General features: G+C 40.6%; 2 protein-coding genes across 2 annotated transcripts in view; both read left to right on the top strand.

Annotated features, from left to right (window-relative positions):
* LOC143371496 (uncharacterized) overlaps positions 1-18,444 on the top strand; it is a 609,947-nt gene that overhangs the window by 404,820 nt on the left and 186,683 nt on the right. The gene's annotated exons all lie outside the window — the stretch shown is intronic.
* Positions 7,268-9,769, top strand: LOC143371523 (uncharacterized). The gene is made up of 2 exons (XM_076816770.1): positions 7,268-9,139; positions 9,213-9,769. The coding sequence occupies exon 1, from the start codon at positions 7,314-7,316 to the stop codon at positions 7,980-7,982; it is 669 nt and encodes a 222-aa protein (XP_076672885.1). The 5' UTR covers positions 7,268-7,313; the 3' UTR covers positions 7,983-9,139; positions 9,213-9,769.

The raw sequence follows: 18,444 nt of genomic DNA, 5'->3' as shown, positions 1-18,444 counted from the left end.
TTTCGTTTCCCGTGAATCGCGAATGAATGGAAAATTAAAAGCGATGCCATGGTGGTCAGGCTGGCAATGGTTGGACTTGAATATTTATGAAGCAACAACATTTCCATTCAACATGCAGAGCAAATGAAAGCTCGAATCATTTATCAATTTGATCGACGACTTATATTCTAGAGAATGATGATAGCATTCAATTTTAGAAATGAAGAAGCGAAAGTATAGGACGAGCATAAGTCGATTAAAATACTAACACTGGATCTTGTCGATTTTGAGTTGCAAACATTTTGATCGTGGGCAACGCGTTCGAACAGCTTTGATAGATTCGTTAGGCATCGTACTTTATCCAAACTGTCTTTGTTTCGTTAATAAAAATCGCAATAGAGTTCGCAGGGATGTTCAAATCGTTCAATCTTTGGTTGCCAATGATATAAATTTGTGTTATATTGGAGGAAAACAAAGATATTGCGAAAGAATCTTTTCCTCATATTTTTTTTTCTGTCGAGTGGATGATCTCTCTTAGTCTGCATTAATCGTGCAAAATTTAATGTTTCTCGGTATGCACTCTCCTAAATTTTGCACGACACTTGTCAACACCCTATTCAATTGGTCATTAATAAATCGCGTAATATGATATCACTTGGGTGTTGTTATTCAGAAAGCTACCAACCCTCAAAATGACAAAAAAAATAGTTAAACACAGTATAGGTTCCATAATTGTCTGATCTTTATTTTGGAAAAGAATTACCAACCCATAGAACAACTCTTACATTGCACAGTTATTAAAACTACCAGGCCACAGTTCCAGAAAATATAACAAAAATACTACAGAAAATTAGAAATAATATTAGTTATACTACTCACTATTAAATAAGCCATTAAGCCACATTGTGAAACAACAACAAGAAATAAGATATACCCAATAGAAATAAAGCTACTTTTTCTTAACTATTAAAGTCTTCAAGCTAAAATTCATTGTCAGCTTCAGATCATTGAAGAATGGTAGCTTTCTGCATAACTAGGCCCGTTTGACATTTCGTTTCGTTATTTTGAGACCTCTCAAGTTCAACAGCATAATGTCCATATTCCCGCTGCCCTTTCTTTCCATTGCCTCTGCTATTACTTACATTCGACCCATATATCTCCCGAAGTTCCTCCCGGACATATTGGACGTACTTCGAGAACGCGCGGCCGGGTAAAAAATTGATTTTTAGATACGTCTGTGCTCTCATACTTCGTTCCATCTGCAAGTACAAATCGGCCGGTGCATCTGGTTGTTCAGCATTCGCGTAGGATTCGAATGGGATTTCCTTCCGCCAGCCGGCTGATACCGGTTGACATATTCGCGTTTACCTTTCGAGTTTGTATTCCTTACGTTGCCGCCCTTCTCTTTGCACTTGTCTTTACTGAATAATTTTGCAGGATTTTATCTGTATATTCGGCGTCTACGCGGGCAGACGTGTTCCCTCGTGTTCAGCTGTTCCATATTCAACGATATTTGCATTCCTGTTTATATTCGCGCATCGATTTCTTTCGACGACTCTCCCGACACTTCATTTGTCGTCTTCGTGCCTGCTTCCACGGCTCTACATACGTGCACGCGTGCAATCAGTAATCGAGGTCTGTGCTGGGTAAATTTTTGCACAGAACAGTGCCATTGCTTATGTTCCATTCGTTCGGCGAGCACGTAAAGCAAATCACGAGTCATGAATCGGTCGATGCTTCAGCCGCGTTTGATAAAGGCATCCATGTAGGGTGGATGTACCAGTAAATGAACACGTACCAGTGAATGGACATTTTTTATTAAAATGAGTAAAATAAGTTATTAAAAGAAGCAACTAATTAATTAGAGACTTCTTGTAATTTCTTGCTTCAGATCCAAACAATTTTTCCAGCACGTGGAGTCAATCGCGCTGCAAACATAATTTTATAATAGTGTTCATTCATTAGCCTTAAGTGTTCATTTATTGGTGCGTTTACCATAGTTTTATGAACAATCAATCGGTTTTGCTTAGAGATTTTACTCGCATTCGTTGAAACGACGCAACGTATCAGCTCTTGGATAGTTTGTATTAGTAATTTGATATTTATAAATTCAGTTTTCGTATATCACGGTCACTATCCAGACGCGATCAGGTCGTAACTTCAAGGATCACAATTGGACACACAAAACCCACGCATCTTCTAAACAGAGAAGAACCCCCATCCTGTGATCTATGCAACGTGCAACTGTCAGTGGAACGCATCGTCCTACACCGCAGGAAATACTACCCCGATAGACAAAACTTCAACTTGGAACCCACCCTAAAGGACAACTCAAGCGACAAAGGATCAACACAAAGACTATTAGATTACCTAAAACATACCAAGCTGTACAACCAACTAGACCCTAGGTCGCTAATAACTCGTACTAGTGGTTGATGCAACATTAAATAATGGAAAAAAAATACAGTTTTCAATGTGTACGATTATTCCTATTCTCACAGACGTAATCTGAGCTATATTCTTATTTTTATATTTAAAGAGATAAGATATGGAACAAGTAAGTGTTCAAAGAGCAACCCGTCGACTGTCAACTGTCCTGCCCCCCTGAACTTACCAGTTATCTACTGATAAATACAAAATAAGATAATCAGAGAGCGTTTATACTTTGTTGTTACCTGCGTCACACTTTAAAAATGTGCACCAATTTGAGCACTCGCGGTAAATTGCGGGAATTGAACAGTCGCGCCGCCAGCAAGCCAGGCGCGAGACCGTATCGACGTGTGATTAATTAGCGAATAATGCCTTTAATAAATACTATCTTTGTCTCAGTAAACCACTTGTGTTTAAGTTATGTACGTCGTGTCTGTATTATAAAATAGTATCGCACGAATCTACTAACGCAGCGAGTAAAGTATATACTTTCAAATGCAATGTTAAGGGTACTCTCGCTGATCTTTCATGGTAAACGTGTTTAATACTGTTCTGGTGTGTAATGGTTTTAATGATATTTTATTTATTTAGAAGTATATGTACATAAATGAACGAAGTGAAAATAACAGTGAAAATCATTAAATATACGAGCCGCAGAGAGTGATTCATTGCCTGATAAGAAGATACGCATTGCGCGTGAGTTTCCGTTTGGTAGAGTGGGGACTCGGCTGCCGGCGAAGTTCGCCTTCAGATAGAGAGTTGGATATCTGACATACGACGTATTCCACGACATGTCTGAAACGCACGTGAGTAATGAAAATACTGGTTAGTTTTTTCGATCAGTCTCCCAGTTTGTTATGTCGTAAGATTTTCTATAAACTCTAATTAAGCAGTTTTAGAGCAAATTGAAGATTTCATAGAGTAGCGCATAAACATAAGTACTTTCTCTTGCTTATATTTACCAGCTCCTTTCAACACAGTTTTTTTTTTTCAATAAAAATAAAATGAGTACGTAGAATTGCTTATCAGTGCATACGTCTCGTAGCTTGAGTATCTACATAATACTCATTTTATGAGATCTGGGTACTATACAGGATAATAAATAGAGCATTAGGCCGGACTACTTATTAAAAGTGAGTTACGATAGTTGGAGGGGATACAACGCTTCGAAAACGATTCTGTATTTTAGGAAACGTCTGAAATTTTAGAATGTAGTTCGCCTCCCAATTGCAAGCACAAGATGAACAAACTGCTAGGAAGATAACTTTGATACACGTTTAATATCTAGACAATTACAGTAACTACAACTAATGTTTCAGCGAAAAGAGAATAATATCGACCTAAATACAAACATGGGAAACGAACAAGAAAGAGGAATAAACGCGATTCATGGTAATATTTACCAGTTAAAGTTATTGATGCTATTTTTGTGGCGTGGAATCTCCCGGCAGTATTCTTTTCGTTTAGGAACGGAAATAAAGGTAGCAAATAAGTTCGATGATTTAGTGTTCGAATACATTGAGGGTGGTGAAAAAGTGTATCGCCTTTTGCAAGCTAAACATAAGTTAGATGAATCAAGAAAGATTACAGTGAATAATTTATTAGAACAACCTAAGGGTGATTATAGTTTAATAAAGTACTTCGTTTCCTATCAGGATTCTAAGAAGCAAGAGTTATTTAAGAATGGAACAATAAAAGATATTATTATCTGTACTAATATAGGGTTTAACATCGAGGACTTGGAAAAGGCACAAATTACAGTAGAGAGGATAGTAGATAAAGATGATATTTTAGATATAGAGTGTGGTGAAAAACGACCTGCACGTTATAGATTCAATCAGGACGCTGCTATCTTATTAAAACAAAAATTACAAGCTTGTAATGTAATTGAATTACCGAAAGAACAAATCACACGTTCTGACGAAGAGATAAGAGACTTTTTAAATCATCTCGTGTTTGCAATAAATCAGCCTAACGAAAAAGAATTAGGCCAGATTATTAAAGAAGAAATAGGTAAAGAATTTGATATTATTACAACCGAAAATGTATATAATAAGTTGTTCCAGATAATGCTGACATGGTTGCAAAGTAGAAAGAGTAGCCCATTTATATCTCATGAGGAAGGGAAAGAGTTCTTTGACAAAGTAAAAACAGGCTTTCCTATTTGGTTTAATATGAAAGATCCAGTAAAGTCGTTTAGTGGTAGAACTCGGGAACTAGATGATTTGCACGTACTATTACAATGTCCAGATGCAGCAGGAACTTCACCACTGGTTTCCATAATTGGTCTTGGAGGAGTAGGTAAAAGTGAGTTAGCTAGAAAGTATATCAATCAATACGCCGCAGACTATGATAACAAAGTGATATGGATAAATGCTGAAAGTTATCAAAATCTTGCAGAATCCTTTCGTAGATTAAGTCGCGATGTATTGAGAATTAGTACGAAAAATGTGAACAATGAAGAAAAGGATATGAGTTCCATAGTTGAAGATGTATACACGTTCTTTTCTCGTGGAAAGAGTCTTTTTGTTTTTGATAATGCTGAGAAATACAAAAGTCAAAGTGACTTCGATAGTGGTATAGATCAATTTTTACCAAGTTCATCGCCCACTTATAACAGGCCTCGCGTTTTAATAACTTCTCGTAATCGTAAATGGCCAAAACATATAAAAGTATTACCATTGGATGTATTTAGCGAGGAAGAGGCAACGGAGTTCATTAAAATGTCTCTCGACCTAAACAGTCATGCACAGGAGAAAGATATTAAAGAGCTGGCAGGGCAGCTACATTTCCTTCCATTAGCGTTGCAACAAGCTGTTGCATATATAAGACTACAGGACAACAAATGGAGACACGTAGGGCTGATGTTCGAAATTAGGGATTATCTAGTGAAGTACATTGAAAAGACCAAAGAAGTTCTCGATTTCGAGTTTCCAGAAGATAGTGATAATGATTATACCAGAACTGCATTTACAACTTGGAATATTACTTTGGATATGATAAAACGTAAAGAAGGTGGCAATGATGCCATAGAGATTTTATACATTACATCTTACTTAGCTCCCGAAGATATACCTACAGATATATTTTCTAATTTAATGACTGACAAAGAAAAATTAGCATCTGCTATTGAATTACTAGAGCAATACTCCATGGTTAGTTCAGAGCACGCAATGCTTCGTGTACATAGGGTGGTACAGCAAGTAATAAGAATAGACTTGGATAAGCAGAATCGGGAACAAGAGATTCTGAAAATAGCTCTACAGCTATTTGTTGGAGTTAATATCAAGCCAAGAATTATTAATCATGCCCTATCTGTTTGGAACTATTCAAATAAGTATAACAAACTAGTAGAAGAGTTTTTGCGCTTTGCAGTTACTCTTAGCTATGTGCTTCTTGATAGCATGAGATTCGAGGAGGCGTATTTATTTGGGAAAAATATTTTACAGCTACTTTATACACTATTACCAAAGCATTTTGATCCAGAAAGTTTTTGCGCAACACTTCAGAGTATAGGGATGGCGCGTGGGTACCAGGGTGAATATGCTATTGCCTTGAAAATTCTTCAAGATGCTTTGAATTTGGGGAAAAATACTTTTGGGCTAAATAATTACTTAGCCATACATACAAAAATCCAAATATCTGCCTTCTTGCTTTTACAATCTAAATACAACGAAGCTTTAAAGTGCTCCCAAGAAGTGCTGGACGTTTGTCAAAAAACGTTAGGAAATGATCATCCCGCAACCCTGTCAGCCAAAAATGAAATAGCTCTAATATTATGTCATAAAGGTGAATACAACGAAGCTTCACGGATTCTTCAAGACGTATATGATGTTCAAGTGGCGACGTTAGGTGCAAATGATACCAAAACTTTAAAAACGGAGAATATCATTGCTTGCGTGTTTCATATGCAAGGCAGAGACGACGAAAGTTTACGAATATGGCAAAAAATATACAATGAATCTACTTTGGAAAAAAATCACCCTGATCTTCTAAATGTACTGAAGAATATAGCTGGAATACTTGTGTCACAAGGCAAATTCAGTGATGCAATGGGGATATATCAACGTGCGCTAAATGTTGAGATAGGGCTTTTTGGAGAAAATAATCCTATGGTTTTACATACTCGTTTAGGTACAGCCGAAGTATTGCGAGAACTAGGAGAATACGACAGAGCGCTAGAAGTATGTCACGATACTGCAAGAAAACAGATAAATATTTTGGCTCCCGATAATCTTGATATCGCACGCACACAAAGCATTGCAGCAAGTATTCTTTCCAAGCAAATGAAGTATAGCGATGCTTTAACAATTTATCAGGATACATTGAAACGGTTGAAAGTTATTTTAGGAGATGATCACCCTAATACTCTGAACGTAAGAAATCATATCGCTGTAATACATACAAAACAAAGGAAATTCGATGCGGCATTTCAACAGTATGAAGAGATACTTAGCATTCAAAAACATATCTTAGGAGAAAATCATGTAGACACCTTAAGTACGAAAATTAATATGGGATGCATTTTCTCCGAAAGAAATGAGGGCGAAAAAGCTTTGCAAATCTTTCAAGAGAATCTTGAAGTGTTTGAAAAATGGTTCCCCAATCATCCTCAAAGGTATATGATAAAAAGTAATATAGCATCGGTATTAAACAATCAGGGTAAGCATGATGAAGCTTTGAGAATTTTTAGAGAGGTAGCTGATTATGAAGAAATTAATTATGGAAAAGAGTACCCTGGGCTTTCGAAAACAAAACGTAACATAGTGAGGGCACTTATCGGGCAGGGAAAAAACAATGAAGCTTTAACAGTTTTGCAAGAAGTCCTTCGGAAGTATAACAAATTATATGGGCCTGAACATCCAGAGACTATAAGAATTCGTGGAATTCTGGAATTATTGTCAATGACAGTTAGTAAGCGATTAACTGACGAAGGCGATTCTAACATAAATGTCTCAAAGAATTTAATAGCGATAGATAGAAATGTTAATACTAGGGATAATTATGGTAGAACAAAACTACATTACGCTGTTGATAGTGACAATATAAATGCAGTAAAAATTTTAATACAAAACGGCGGTGATGTTACTCAAGCTAGTAATAAGGGCAATACACCGCTGCACATTGCTGTTTCCAAAGGTAACAAAGAAATGACGGAAGTTCTGTTACGGCATGTGCGTCCTGATGAATTGACCAATTTCATTAATGCTAAAACCACTGCTAGCGGTAGTACGTCCCTCCACGTAGCAGCTAAGAATGGTTCTTCAGAGATAGTCAAATCTTTACTGAGACACGGTGCAACTTGGAACATTAAAAACTACAAAAATGAAACACCTGTTTGCGTTTCCAGCGACCAAAATGTTACTAACTTCATGGAATTAATTGAAAGACTATTTTCGTATGCAGAAAGTGGTAATGTTGCAATTATCAGTAGCCTAAGAGCAGTAAATCATGAGGAGTTTCTAGCTGCAACGGGAGCTCGCAATGATCGGGGGAATACGTTATTGCAGGTTGCCGAAGCAAATAAACACAAGAATGTCGCGAGGAAATTGGTAGAAATGTTAAAAGAGTGAGACTAATGTTTATGTTATATCAACATAGAACTGGTGTGTCTATAGGAATTTAATCCTTGCAATGCTAATGCTAAAATTTTTGTAAAGTACCTAATTGAATATTACACAATTCTGTTGTGTAGAAGTAAGTTAGCATTTTAAGGATGACAGTTTTTATTTGCAGCACTGTGAAATCAGGGTATTGCTTTACACTGAAATTTACTTAGTTTTCATGTTTCTTAAATCCACGTGTTTTATGAGTGTAACGGGCGTGATCATCTGTAAAGAACAAGTGGAATTGTCGTTCGTGTTACCTGATACAATTTATCGTGCAATAAAATGATTTTGATTGTGCTCCATCAGAGATGGATGCAGTTCTGCCAGTCACTTAATATCGAATGTGTTTGAATACCATCCGATCTACGTGTTCTATTTCCACAGCATGATCATGTTCAGTTACCTCGAAATCAATTTAATTTTGGACAATCGAGATGTTAGTTCGTATTTCTACGATTGTGTCGACTAAGTAGTTGCGTGTATAACTTGAAGGCAAGTACAGATACAACCGAATCGTTCAATTACTAATTAAGGGGCCCAGAGGAAAACGGACACGTGCCACCGTTTTATGATTTTTTTTTTTTACACTACATTGCAGGAATGAATTAATGGTACAAAGGAACGGTAATCTATGCATATGTGGTATCTGCCTGTTTTCCACTGAGCCTCTCAATTCTATAATATACTGAATTGTAAGTATAAAATCGTAAGGAGTGAAAAGATTATTTGCGAATATGTACAAATTTCCGAGTGTGATTGATGCGACAGATCAGTTCGTTGTCTTTAATTGGAAACGTTTCTGCGATTTAAGAACTTGCTCACGATACGCATCAACTATAGTACTCATTGCTGTGATTGTAATTCATTGACGGGAAGCAAGTTCGCAGAAATTTGCCAATTAACGTGTCAGCAATCAAAGGAACTGTTGGATCAAAGGAAGTGTTCGCTTGATTCGATCACATTCGTGTCAGCATAGGACACAATTTCTGTAAAAATTTAGCGTTTGTATACAACACAAAACTGCGAGGGGGCGGTTCTCTTGATGCTACGGATCCCAACGCGGGTAGTACAGCCACGTTACAGCAGGAAGACATCTCATCTGGGGAGAAAGGAGCCACGGTGTATGTATTACACCCAGAGCATTAGGAAACAGAATAACCATGAGAAATTATGAAGAATAACAATGTTTTCTAGCCTCGCAAAGTAACGAATATCCCACGTAAACGAGCACTTCCCTGGTAGTTGAACTGCTGGATTATTTTAACGAGCTTCAGCTTCGTTGAAGAGATCGTGATGCAAATCGCTTAGATGAGTATGTTAAGGAAAATGGCGTAGAATGGTTTCGTTTGGGACCTGAATGTACACGGGAATGCTGTGCACTGAATCCTTCGAGTTACGTTTCATCATCAGCCCAGCAAAAGAATGAGAAGAAACTTTGAAGTCTTTACCGATTACCTTCATCCAATGATACTCCTAGCTTGTTAAGTACTCATCGCAGAAGACCAATTGGTAGACATCATAGACTATATAAACATGCCATCATTTTGAGGGACCTATGCTTGCTGATGTATTCAGTTGGAAAGGGAACATTCGAGGTGCATCAGAAAAGTAATGAGATTGTGTTTTTTACTTGAAAACTTGGGCCATTGTTAAAACAAAAGTGCATCGAGCCGGTAACTACATACCCACTCTACCTACAGATGAAGTTTCAACTTACTAGCTTGAACTGAAAGAGACTTATTAAACTGAAAGAGCCACCAAATCGTACGCAGAAGCTAAAAATGCGTTTGGTGATGATTGTTTATCTCGTACCCAAGTCTTTCGCTGGCATAAGGCGTATTGGGAAGGGCGAGAAACAGAGGAAGATGAGCCTCGACCTGAGCGCACAGTCTCCGCAGGGAATTTGTGATCCCGGGTGTAGCAGTGAGGCAGAAATTTTATCCTGAAGTTCTGGCACGTTTGAGAAGGGCAAGTCGAGGTTGACCATAAGTTTCAGGCAATTGGATCCTGCGTCACGACAATGCACCGACACATTCGGTGTTAGTTGTGATTTTTTCATGAAAAACTACAGTCCCTTATTCACCTGATCTGTCACTCTGTGACTTCTTCTTGTTCCTCAAACTGAAACTGAATGCCTAAGGTAAACATTCTCATACTGTGGGATCAGGAACCCCCACCACCACAAGAGAGGACACGGAATGACTAAGACCGGGGAGTCGGCGGTAGCCGAGGTGGCTAAGGCGGCTGGCCAGCGCGCAACTAAACAGAAGATTCCCGGGTTCGAGTCCCGTTTCCGAGGCTCCCTTTTTCCGTGATCCTACAATACTGATTACTTTACGAAGACTTTATGAAGAGCCTCCCAAAAGATGACGTCTGATCCTGCTACGAAGAGTGAGACAACTCACTGGCGCAATTATATTATGTCCGAGGGATGTTACTTTGAAGGAGACTGCATTGGTTTCATTGACAATTGGATACGAAATTTTTGGGAGATACAGTCATTACTTTTCTGATACATATTTCATGAGATTCAGGGAGAAGGTACAGCAAGTTGGTGGAGATATTGGACCAACCAGCTTGCGTCGTTAACTAAGTCTTTGTTCAGAAATATTTAGACTTTACTCCTCACGGAAGTGTGAGGATGATAATCTTCCAACTCCAGCTTAAGATCCACGTGTGGCTGAAGTATCTACCAGTGAGAGAAATGATTCAACAAGAGTGATTCGCCACTTTAAAGAAAATCGCGGGGATCTCAGAAGACGAAAGATATAAGAAGTCGTAAAAATGCAGGCAGAAAAGTGGCCAAACGGAAGAAGACGTCCAACGAAGATACGACAGTGGTCATCCGAATGAGGTAGGTGCAGCCCAAAGCCACGTTCACGTTTCATTTCTTCGTTCTGTATCAGAGGAGCCTCGCGAAATAATCTCTGTAAGATGTATGAATTAAAGCAGGGTTTCCCAAACTTTTTCTACAATGGAACACTTAGCAGCTAAGCAGCCTTTCAATATGAAGTAGAAGATATTTAAATGTGTTGCAGTGTATAAGACCTTTCTAAATTGTCGCGGAACACCTATTCAGGTTCAGCGGAACACTGGTGTTCCGCGGAACATAGTTTGCGAAACCCTGAATTAAAGGAATGTTAAAGTAACAATGCTTATTGATGCTTTGAAATTATGTGAAGATCAACAGTGGAAAAGCGATCAGCGACGTTGGAGAGTGCATGTGCGTGTGTGCAGGCGTATAAATATATATTGTAAGAGCGTCTTCCCCATCGCTGTGTTAAATGAAACGTATAAAGTAAATTCGTGTGTCGAGGAAGGCGTAAAACGGATATCTTAGTTACAGTAGAATCGCAAGATTTTAGACAAGCAATATTAAGCGACTACTCCATAGCAATATCCGATTTCTTCGCCACTTTGTTCCTTATCTACCGGCTGCTAGGAAGGAGCGAACGGCAAAAACGATACGGGAAGAATTGAAGTTCGCGTCGCAATGCAGATACTCGTGCAAGTGTAAACATGCCAATACGCCGGGTCACATATCTTTGTTGTGCTTATGATAAGAATCGAAGTGAGGTGAAAGGAAAAAAATGGAGAGAAGTAGTCGCGAGCAGCTGAAACCTTGCGACTCTGCTACAGTAACAAGTAAACGGGGAACGTAGGCAATTGGATGAGTGAATAACATGTTTACATTAGGGTTGAGCGATTTTTACGAGTGTATAACAATTTGTAAACACGGAATGTAAAACCCGTTTATTTTTCGGATCAAACATTCAGCCGACTTGGGGATTCGGTTGCCACGTGTATCTGCCGCGTCGCCTGTGACGATACTTTTCGCATGCCCTTTTCTCCGTGGAGTATTCAAACTTCTCAGGATCCTCCGTATGTATTTCAATTAACACGATCTTGACTTTAGTATCTCTGTCGGCACTCGGAATATTTTTGCGTGAGATATCGCTTTCAGGGTGCATTCCCTCTTGAGCAACGTTCCACGTTATCTTTCGCCGGTGCACATTCATGAGCTCTTCGTTTTAACACGAGCTGAACTCGAACTCCCGTGTTTACTTATCTCCACATCCTTTCCCATTTGCGTTCCACATCCATTTTGAATTTTACATCGGGGTTCATCTTCACCGTGCGGCTACTTGCACGTATTACCGTGGTTTTACATAGCCCTTTGCGGCTCTTCACGGTCCGGAAACAGGAATACGACCCATCCTTGCGTTGACGTATCCTTACGCTTCCACAGTGTCTACCTACGTGCCGTATTTACGCGCCCGTTGAAATCTACACGATCACCCACCTTAATTGTCTGACCCAATCTATACTTACTATATAAATTTCAATGTGCTTACTTTGAAATGCGTTTTCTCAATAAATATTAACCGTACTCACAAGTGTGTTACATCACTTTGCTCGTCTTGGCGAGAGGAAGGTTTTAACGTTTTTATTTTTTTTTAAATAACCTATCTATATATGTAAAATCAAAATACCACTGACTCCCTCCCTCACTCACTCATTCATCACGATTTCTCAGGAACCACTGATCCTAGGACCATGAAAGGTTGGTAGATTCCTCATCGCCTCTAAGTGCTCGCTAAGAAATCTTTCACCAAAAAGAGATATATAACCCCGAGCAACGCCGGGGACTTTAAGGGGACTAGTCGTCAATAAATTCTACTAATTATTGTGGTACGTGCAGAACCCAATCGTTATAGAATTTAATTGCGACAGGGGATGAGGTAGGAACAGACACGAGATTGGCTGTTTTCGAATCTCAGATATTCGAAAGTAATTTTAAAAGACAGCAAGTGCTTGCGTCGTTATTGCTAAACGCGCTTTGAGGTGTTTAAAAGAAAACGAGAGCGACGCTTCTTCGTTGAATAATTAGAAATTACAAATGTCTAAACCTGGCAAATACGTTGACCCAAATACCGATAAACACTGTGACCCAGAATACTAATAACTTTTATCCAGGCCCGTGAAGGCGACGGGGACGTGATCATGGCATAAGGGTTCCTCTGGTGTCTCAAACCATTTCCCTGTATCCCCTTCGATCCGACGTCCTCATTCAAGCCTTCGTAACCACCTGCGACCACACGTTCGACGATTTACGTGCTGCTCAGAGGTGCAGCCTCTCTTCCCGCCGTGCATCCATAAGCATTCGAAGTTAGAGCCACTTCACGTTAACTAGCCCATTCCTCACGGAAGGATCTCATAAATGAGACCCAAGGGTGACTGTCGCGGGAGAAGTTTACGCGGTCACGTTGACGTATCACGCTGCTAGCTCGTGGAAACCAGACCCCTCGCCTTCAGACACGCTCGTCTGTTGAACTCGATCGAATTGCATAATCTTATTTGACGCCTCTTGCAAGTATCTATTTCCACTTTCGAACGACGAGTCCTTTTTACAGTGGCAAAGTGATTCTCCCTTCGGAGGGGATAGCGTCAGCCGAGCTTGGATCAGTTTATGGAATACGTAGGACGAGGATGTCACTACTGTTTCTAGTCTATTCTGAGTCTGGAATATTCTGATTGCTTCGTTCCATTGGTAAATGATTCAGTTGGAACGGAGTATTGAAATGGATACTAACAATAAGATTTGCAAAGTAGTGCCAGGCCCCTGCACAATGTTGGATTAAATCGTTCACGAAAATATGCCAGTTTATCGGGAAGGAAATTTCTCGGTGCATTATTCTCGTGAAAGGCATGAAAAGTTATTAAAGTAATGGCTCCTTCGTTTGCGACGACTAGGAGAGGAGCAAGAACTGTTGAATAAATTTACAATTCATAGGGAGCTGAACGACACCAGGACTCCCATTCTACGACTCATTGGAATTTGTTACGAATACATTCGCCACGAGTCATTCTCCTTCTTTAATCGGGACGCGGTGGATTCGAGGAACGATACAAATTCGAGCGTTAAAAGCCACAGTGCTCGAGCTTGGAACACGTAGTTCCCAACAGTTACTGTGTACTGCGACGCAATGGAGTAAATCTGAAACAAATATTTATTGTCCTACAAATATCGTCGATCATCGCACGGTTACATACGAGTAAATGTGAACTTTTGTCTGAATTCGAATAGTGCGTGTATTTATGGTCTGCGAAAAGAAAAAAGGCGATGAGAGGAGAAGCAGGAATTATTAATAAAATTAACACGTTACCAGAATCTTGAAACAGAACTCCCTCTCACCTTCTTCATTCTTCGTGGCAAAGCCCTTGGTGAACTATGATTTTTTCATACATCATTTCCGAACAGCTACGTGATTTCGAATCTCTATCCGCCACCTATCACAGATCAAGCTTCCACCCCGATTCCCAGAAAATTCAGATCCCACGAAAGTCAATCAACTAATTAACGAAAAAGGTCGCGTCAGCCTTTGCGTCGACCTTAAAGACGCATTGTCGCTGGAGAAAAAAAGGATTCGTGGCTGGCTTTTGGACAAAACGTTCGCAGAACGGAAGTTCACTCGAGCGAGAAACATCCGTTTTATCGATACGAGTACATCGATTACCTCACCTGGCCCCTGTTTCCCTTGCCCCATGCCTTCGTGACTTTCAAGTAACGAGGAAGAGCGGGTAACGCAGAAGAACGAGGCGTTCCTCGAGGCGAGAACGCGGTGGAACGAGGCGCGGGCAAATGAAAGCCAAGTCGAGCTTTATTTCGCTCACAAAGGGCTTCTGCTAAGGTAGTAACGAAGGCAGCGACAAAGTCTCATTACCACCACCAACGACAGCGCGGGAAGGCGATCGAGGACTTTTCCCCTAGTCGAGAAGCAGCGTAAGGGGTAGCTGCGTTAAACGGAACTCGAATTAAGCCACAAAGAGAACCAACATTGCAGCTTTTTCAGACGTTCGGGGACCGACCTGGGTACTGAGTCAGCTTCAAGATCTCTGATACAGCGCATCGGGACCTGAACGAACCTGTAGTCGAAGCTAAAGGGTGTTTTCTTGTAGGAAATTAATATTGTACTGGGCAGTGGTAGTCAGTCCTCTTAAGGGGTTATAACGAGTCAGGCGCCCGAAAAGAGGCGAATGTTTGTGAATTTTTTTTGAAAAAGTGGACGCATATATTTTCACAGAACTTTTTGCACTTGAAAGAGCAACATTTAATAAACATTTGGTAATTTTTCTACAACACATGGTATTTTCATGTAGAAATATTACCAAATGTTCTTTAAATGTTGTTCTTTTAAGTGCAAAAAGTTCTGTAAAAATTCATGCTTCCCCTTTTAAAAAAAAAATTACAAACATTCGCTTCTTTCCGGCCTCCTGGCTAGGTACAACCCCTTAAAAGGCAACTGACTTCAATTCACCCCAGTAAGAATCAAAAGCTATCAAGTTTCAAGGTACGTGAAGTCAGTATAACAAGGTTAATGAATATTGAAGTTCGATATACGTAGTTGTTGGAGCCAAGCATCCGTTCTCGTTATTAATTGTTTATTACTATTTTCGATTATTGCTGTTTCGTGTGCAACCTTTGCGACTTAATAAGATCCTGAGAGTTACAGTTTTAATGTTTCGCAAGTGATTCGTGCAACCGGTAGGAAACTGAAAACGCACGGAAACGTGTCTTCGAGGTGAAGTTCCTTCAGTGCGGGATGAAGATTTTGGGGGAAAAAATTTGCTCGCGAAAAGAAGTAGGCTATCGAGTCGCCCGTGGCGAGGCTTTATAAATTCAGCGTCGACTAGGAAATGTCTTTCACGTCTATCCACACACGGTTAAGTACGAACACGGTTTGAAATAGAGACACGCCTGTTCCTCTCGCACGTAGCTTCCCTCTCAGACACAGTTTCGAGAGACGGCCGAAGACGGTTGGAAAAGCGCGAGAAAAGCGAGGGAGACGCGTGGAAAACCTAGCAGGGAACGGTTGAGTGTCTGAAAATGCTGACGACTGGCTCTCTTACCCTTTCAAGGAGTATCTTTCCTGGGTAACGAGGAGGGAGTCTTGAAAGGGGATCGAGGCGGAAGAGTCACGAAATGAAATCCTGCCTTGGAAATCTACGATAGAATCCTCCTCGACATATAGCTCTGGCCGTAATTGCGATCGCGTCTTGCGCCTTTCTCGCTTCCATAACGAATTTCGAGCGTGAAATTGTGCGCGTGTGGGCCGCGCAAGTAGATTAGGCGCGTGCGTAGCCAGACGCGGCGGGGAAGAACGCGATGCACAAGACTGTAATCAGTTGATACGTGTTTCTCTAGGTCGCGTGGAAATGTAATGCTGTTTTGCACCTCGTCAGTCGTTTTCTTACTCGCTTTAATAAAATCGTACATTGGAAATGCAATCTGGCGGAGAATTTTCTACACTGTCTGGGCACCTACTTTTGTTTTCGAAACACTCCGGAGAACACCAACCCATTTCAATCGTGGATTTCACAGGCTCCGCAACAAGTATCCAACTGAAATAGGTTCCTGCTTACGATTGCCACGTAACAGAGTTATGAAATCTGAAATTACTATTCGCACAGCAGGTTGTTTAACTGTTACTTAGGTGTTTTTCAATTGGCAGAGCTGCACTGCCGTTACAGTGAACTACTAAGCTTCTTTCTTAAATTAATTAGAGCTGTGAATTTAATAGCGAGGCGAACACACGATTTACTCGGGATCCGGTAAATTTACTCGGCTGGTTCGAACGCAATTTCGCCGGTAAGATCGTTTACGTGTACACGTCTAGCAAGGGTATTCTAGTTCCGCTTTTCAGGCGGCAAGAAATAATTCACGGCGCTCGCGTATCACTGAAGCCGAATGCAAACTATCGCCTGCGTTGCTTACAGGCTTGTGTAACGGCATACGGAAATGTTCGAATAGTGTCTGCGACGAAATATTTCCTCTGATTCCCGGAGATACCTAAATTTCATTAACATCTTGAAATTGTATTACAAGAACCATCGTCTTCTTAAAAAAATCCTTTAACGGTCTATTAAGGAGAATAATCAGGGCTTGTTTATCAAAAACGAAATACCGTACATAAATTTAACAAAGCCAAGAATCTGGTGGTCGACTTTTAATCGCTTTCGTTTCGAATTCCGAGAGAAATTACGAAGCCCGTGAAATACTCTCGCACGAGAAATCTGTAGTATCCCCCTGATATGGAATAAGAGAAATCGAAGAAGCGTATGCTTCGAGGGACCAATTTTTCCCCGGACCGTTCGCTCGCCATCTTCCTAATCGAGTTAACTTCCGTCCCTCTTGCTGTCTCCTTTGTCGTCGAGATAAATCGCGCGAGCAATATGTAACTCGAGCTATTTGTTTCGCCGAATTCGCAAGCGAGACTACCTACCTCACAAGTGTCGCAATAAAATTCATCTTCCTCCCTCACCTACGTCGCTCCTCTGTTCGCGCCCTGTGTTCTCCTTCGAGGCCCACCCTCTCTGCCACAGCTTCCTCTCCCCATCTCTCACTTGTTCCCCTCGCCGCGAAAACTTTCTGCCCCGTGCACTTTTACCTGCACGCGTCTGCCTTCCTCCGCGCGCCCCACAGGCCGCTGGTAGATTGCCAATGCGAGAAAGAAAATTAATTGTTTTTCGTCGCGGTGCCGGCGCTAACTGCACGCTCCTCCACCCTCTCCGCGAGCTTCTGCATCCTGGTGCCCCTTCGACCCCTGAGGCAGAGTGTCTTCCTCCCCCCTCCATGGTTGTTTTGTCTCGTCTGGCTGAAATTAATCGGAGTTGGACGTGCAACTTATTTGCTTTGGGACAGTTCGATTCGCCGGTGACGAAGAAGCGACTTAACGAAATCGCCGAGGGGGATGGTGAGCTCGAACGGGTGAAATATATCCAAGCAATAAGAGAAACGAGTCCACTGTACTCTTGAGCATGTTAAAACGCTCTTCATGGGAGTTGGACGATCTCTGTGCAATTTATCCGCGCTTTACAATTCGTCACCCTACTTGCGCTTAACATTTCATCCAGCTTGCGTAATATGAATGTAACGAAAGTATACTTTCGTTAAACTGAATCTTGCCGCGCTTCTCATGCTCCGCGCGCCATTTAATGGACGACCGCGAGATGGAAGGGGGAGAGATGGGGATTGCGCAAGGCATACAAAAATAATATTACAAGTCGATTAGGATAAATAGAGAAGTGATAGTTGTAAACTGTAATTGTTGTTTCCTTGTTTACAGGTAAGAGTGTAAATGGTGTAAATAATTGTTGTAAAGAGCGAATAAAATTTTAACAACCTTGTTCACAGAGAAACATATTTCAGTTTATTTATTCATCACTATCAGTAATAATTATAAGAGGCTTATGTGAATTAAAGGGGGTAGGTTAGCCTCAAAATTTTCGGAAATTGGTTTTTAGGATGTCTGCATATTCCGCTAGCTACATCTTTTCTGCGTATTTTAAGCGCAACCGGGCCCCGAAATTCTAAAGATTGAAGGAATTACAGTAAAAAATGTACGAGCCTGCACGTGAGATCGGA

The sequence above is a fragment of the Andrena cerasifolii genome, chromosome 7 (genome assembly GCF_050908995.1).
Source record: "Andrena cerasifolii isolate SP2316 chromosome 7, iyAndCera1_principal, whole genome shotgun sequence".
Classification (NCBI taxonomy): Eukaryota; Metazoa; Arthropoda; class Insecta; order Hymenoptera; family Andrenidae; genus Andrena; species Andrena cerasifolii.
Note: the sequence above shows the minus strand (reverse complement) of the source record. Positions and strands in the feature narration are given on the sequence as shown.

Coding starts and splice junctions, on each gene's coding strand:
- LOC143371523 (XM_076816770.1), top strand. CDS start 7,314: ATGACAGTTAGTAAGCGATTAACTGACGAAGGCGATTCTAACATAAAT.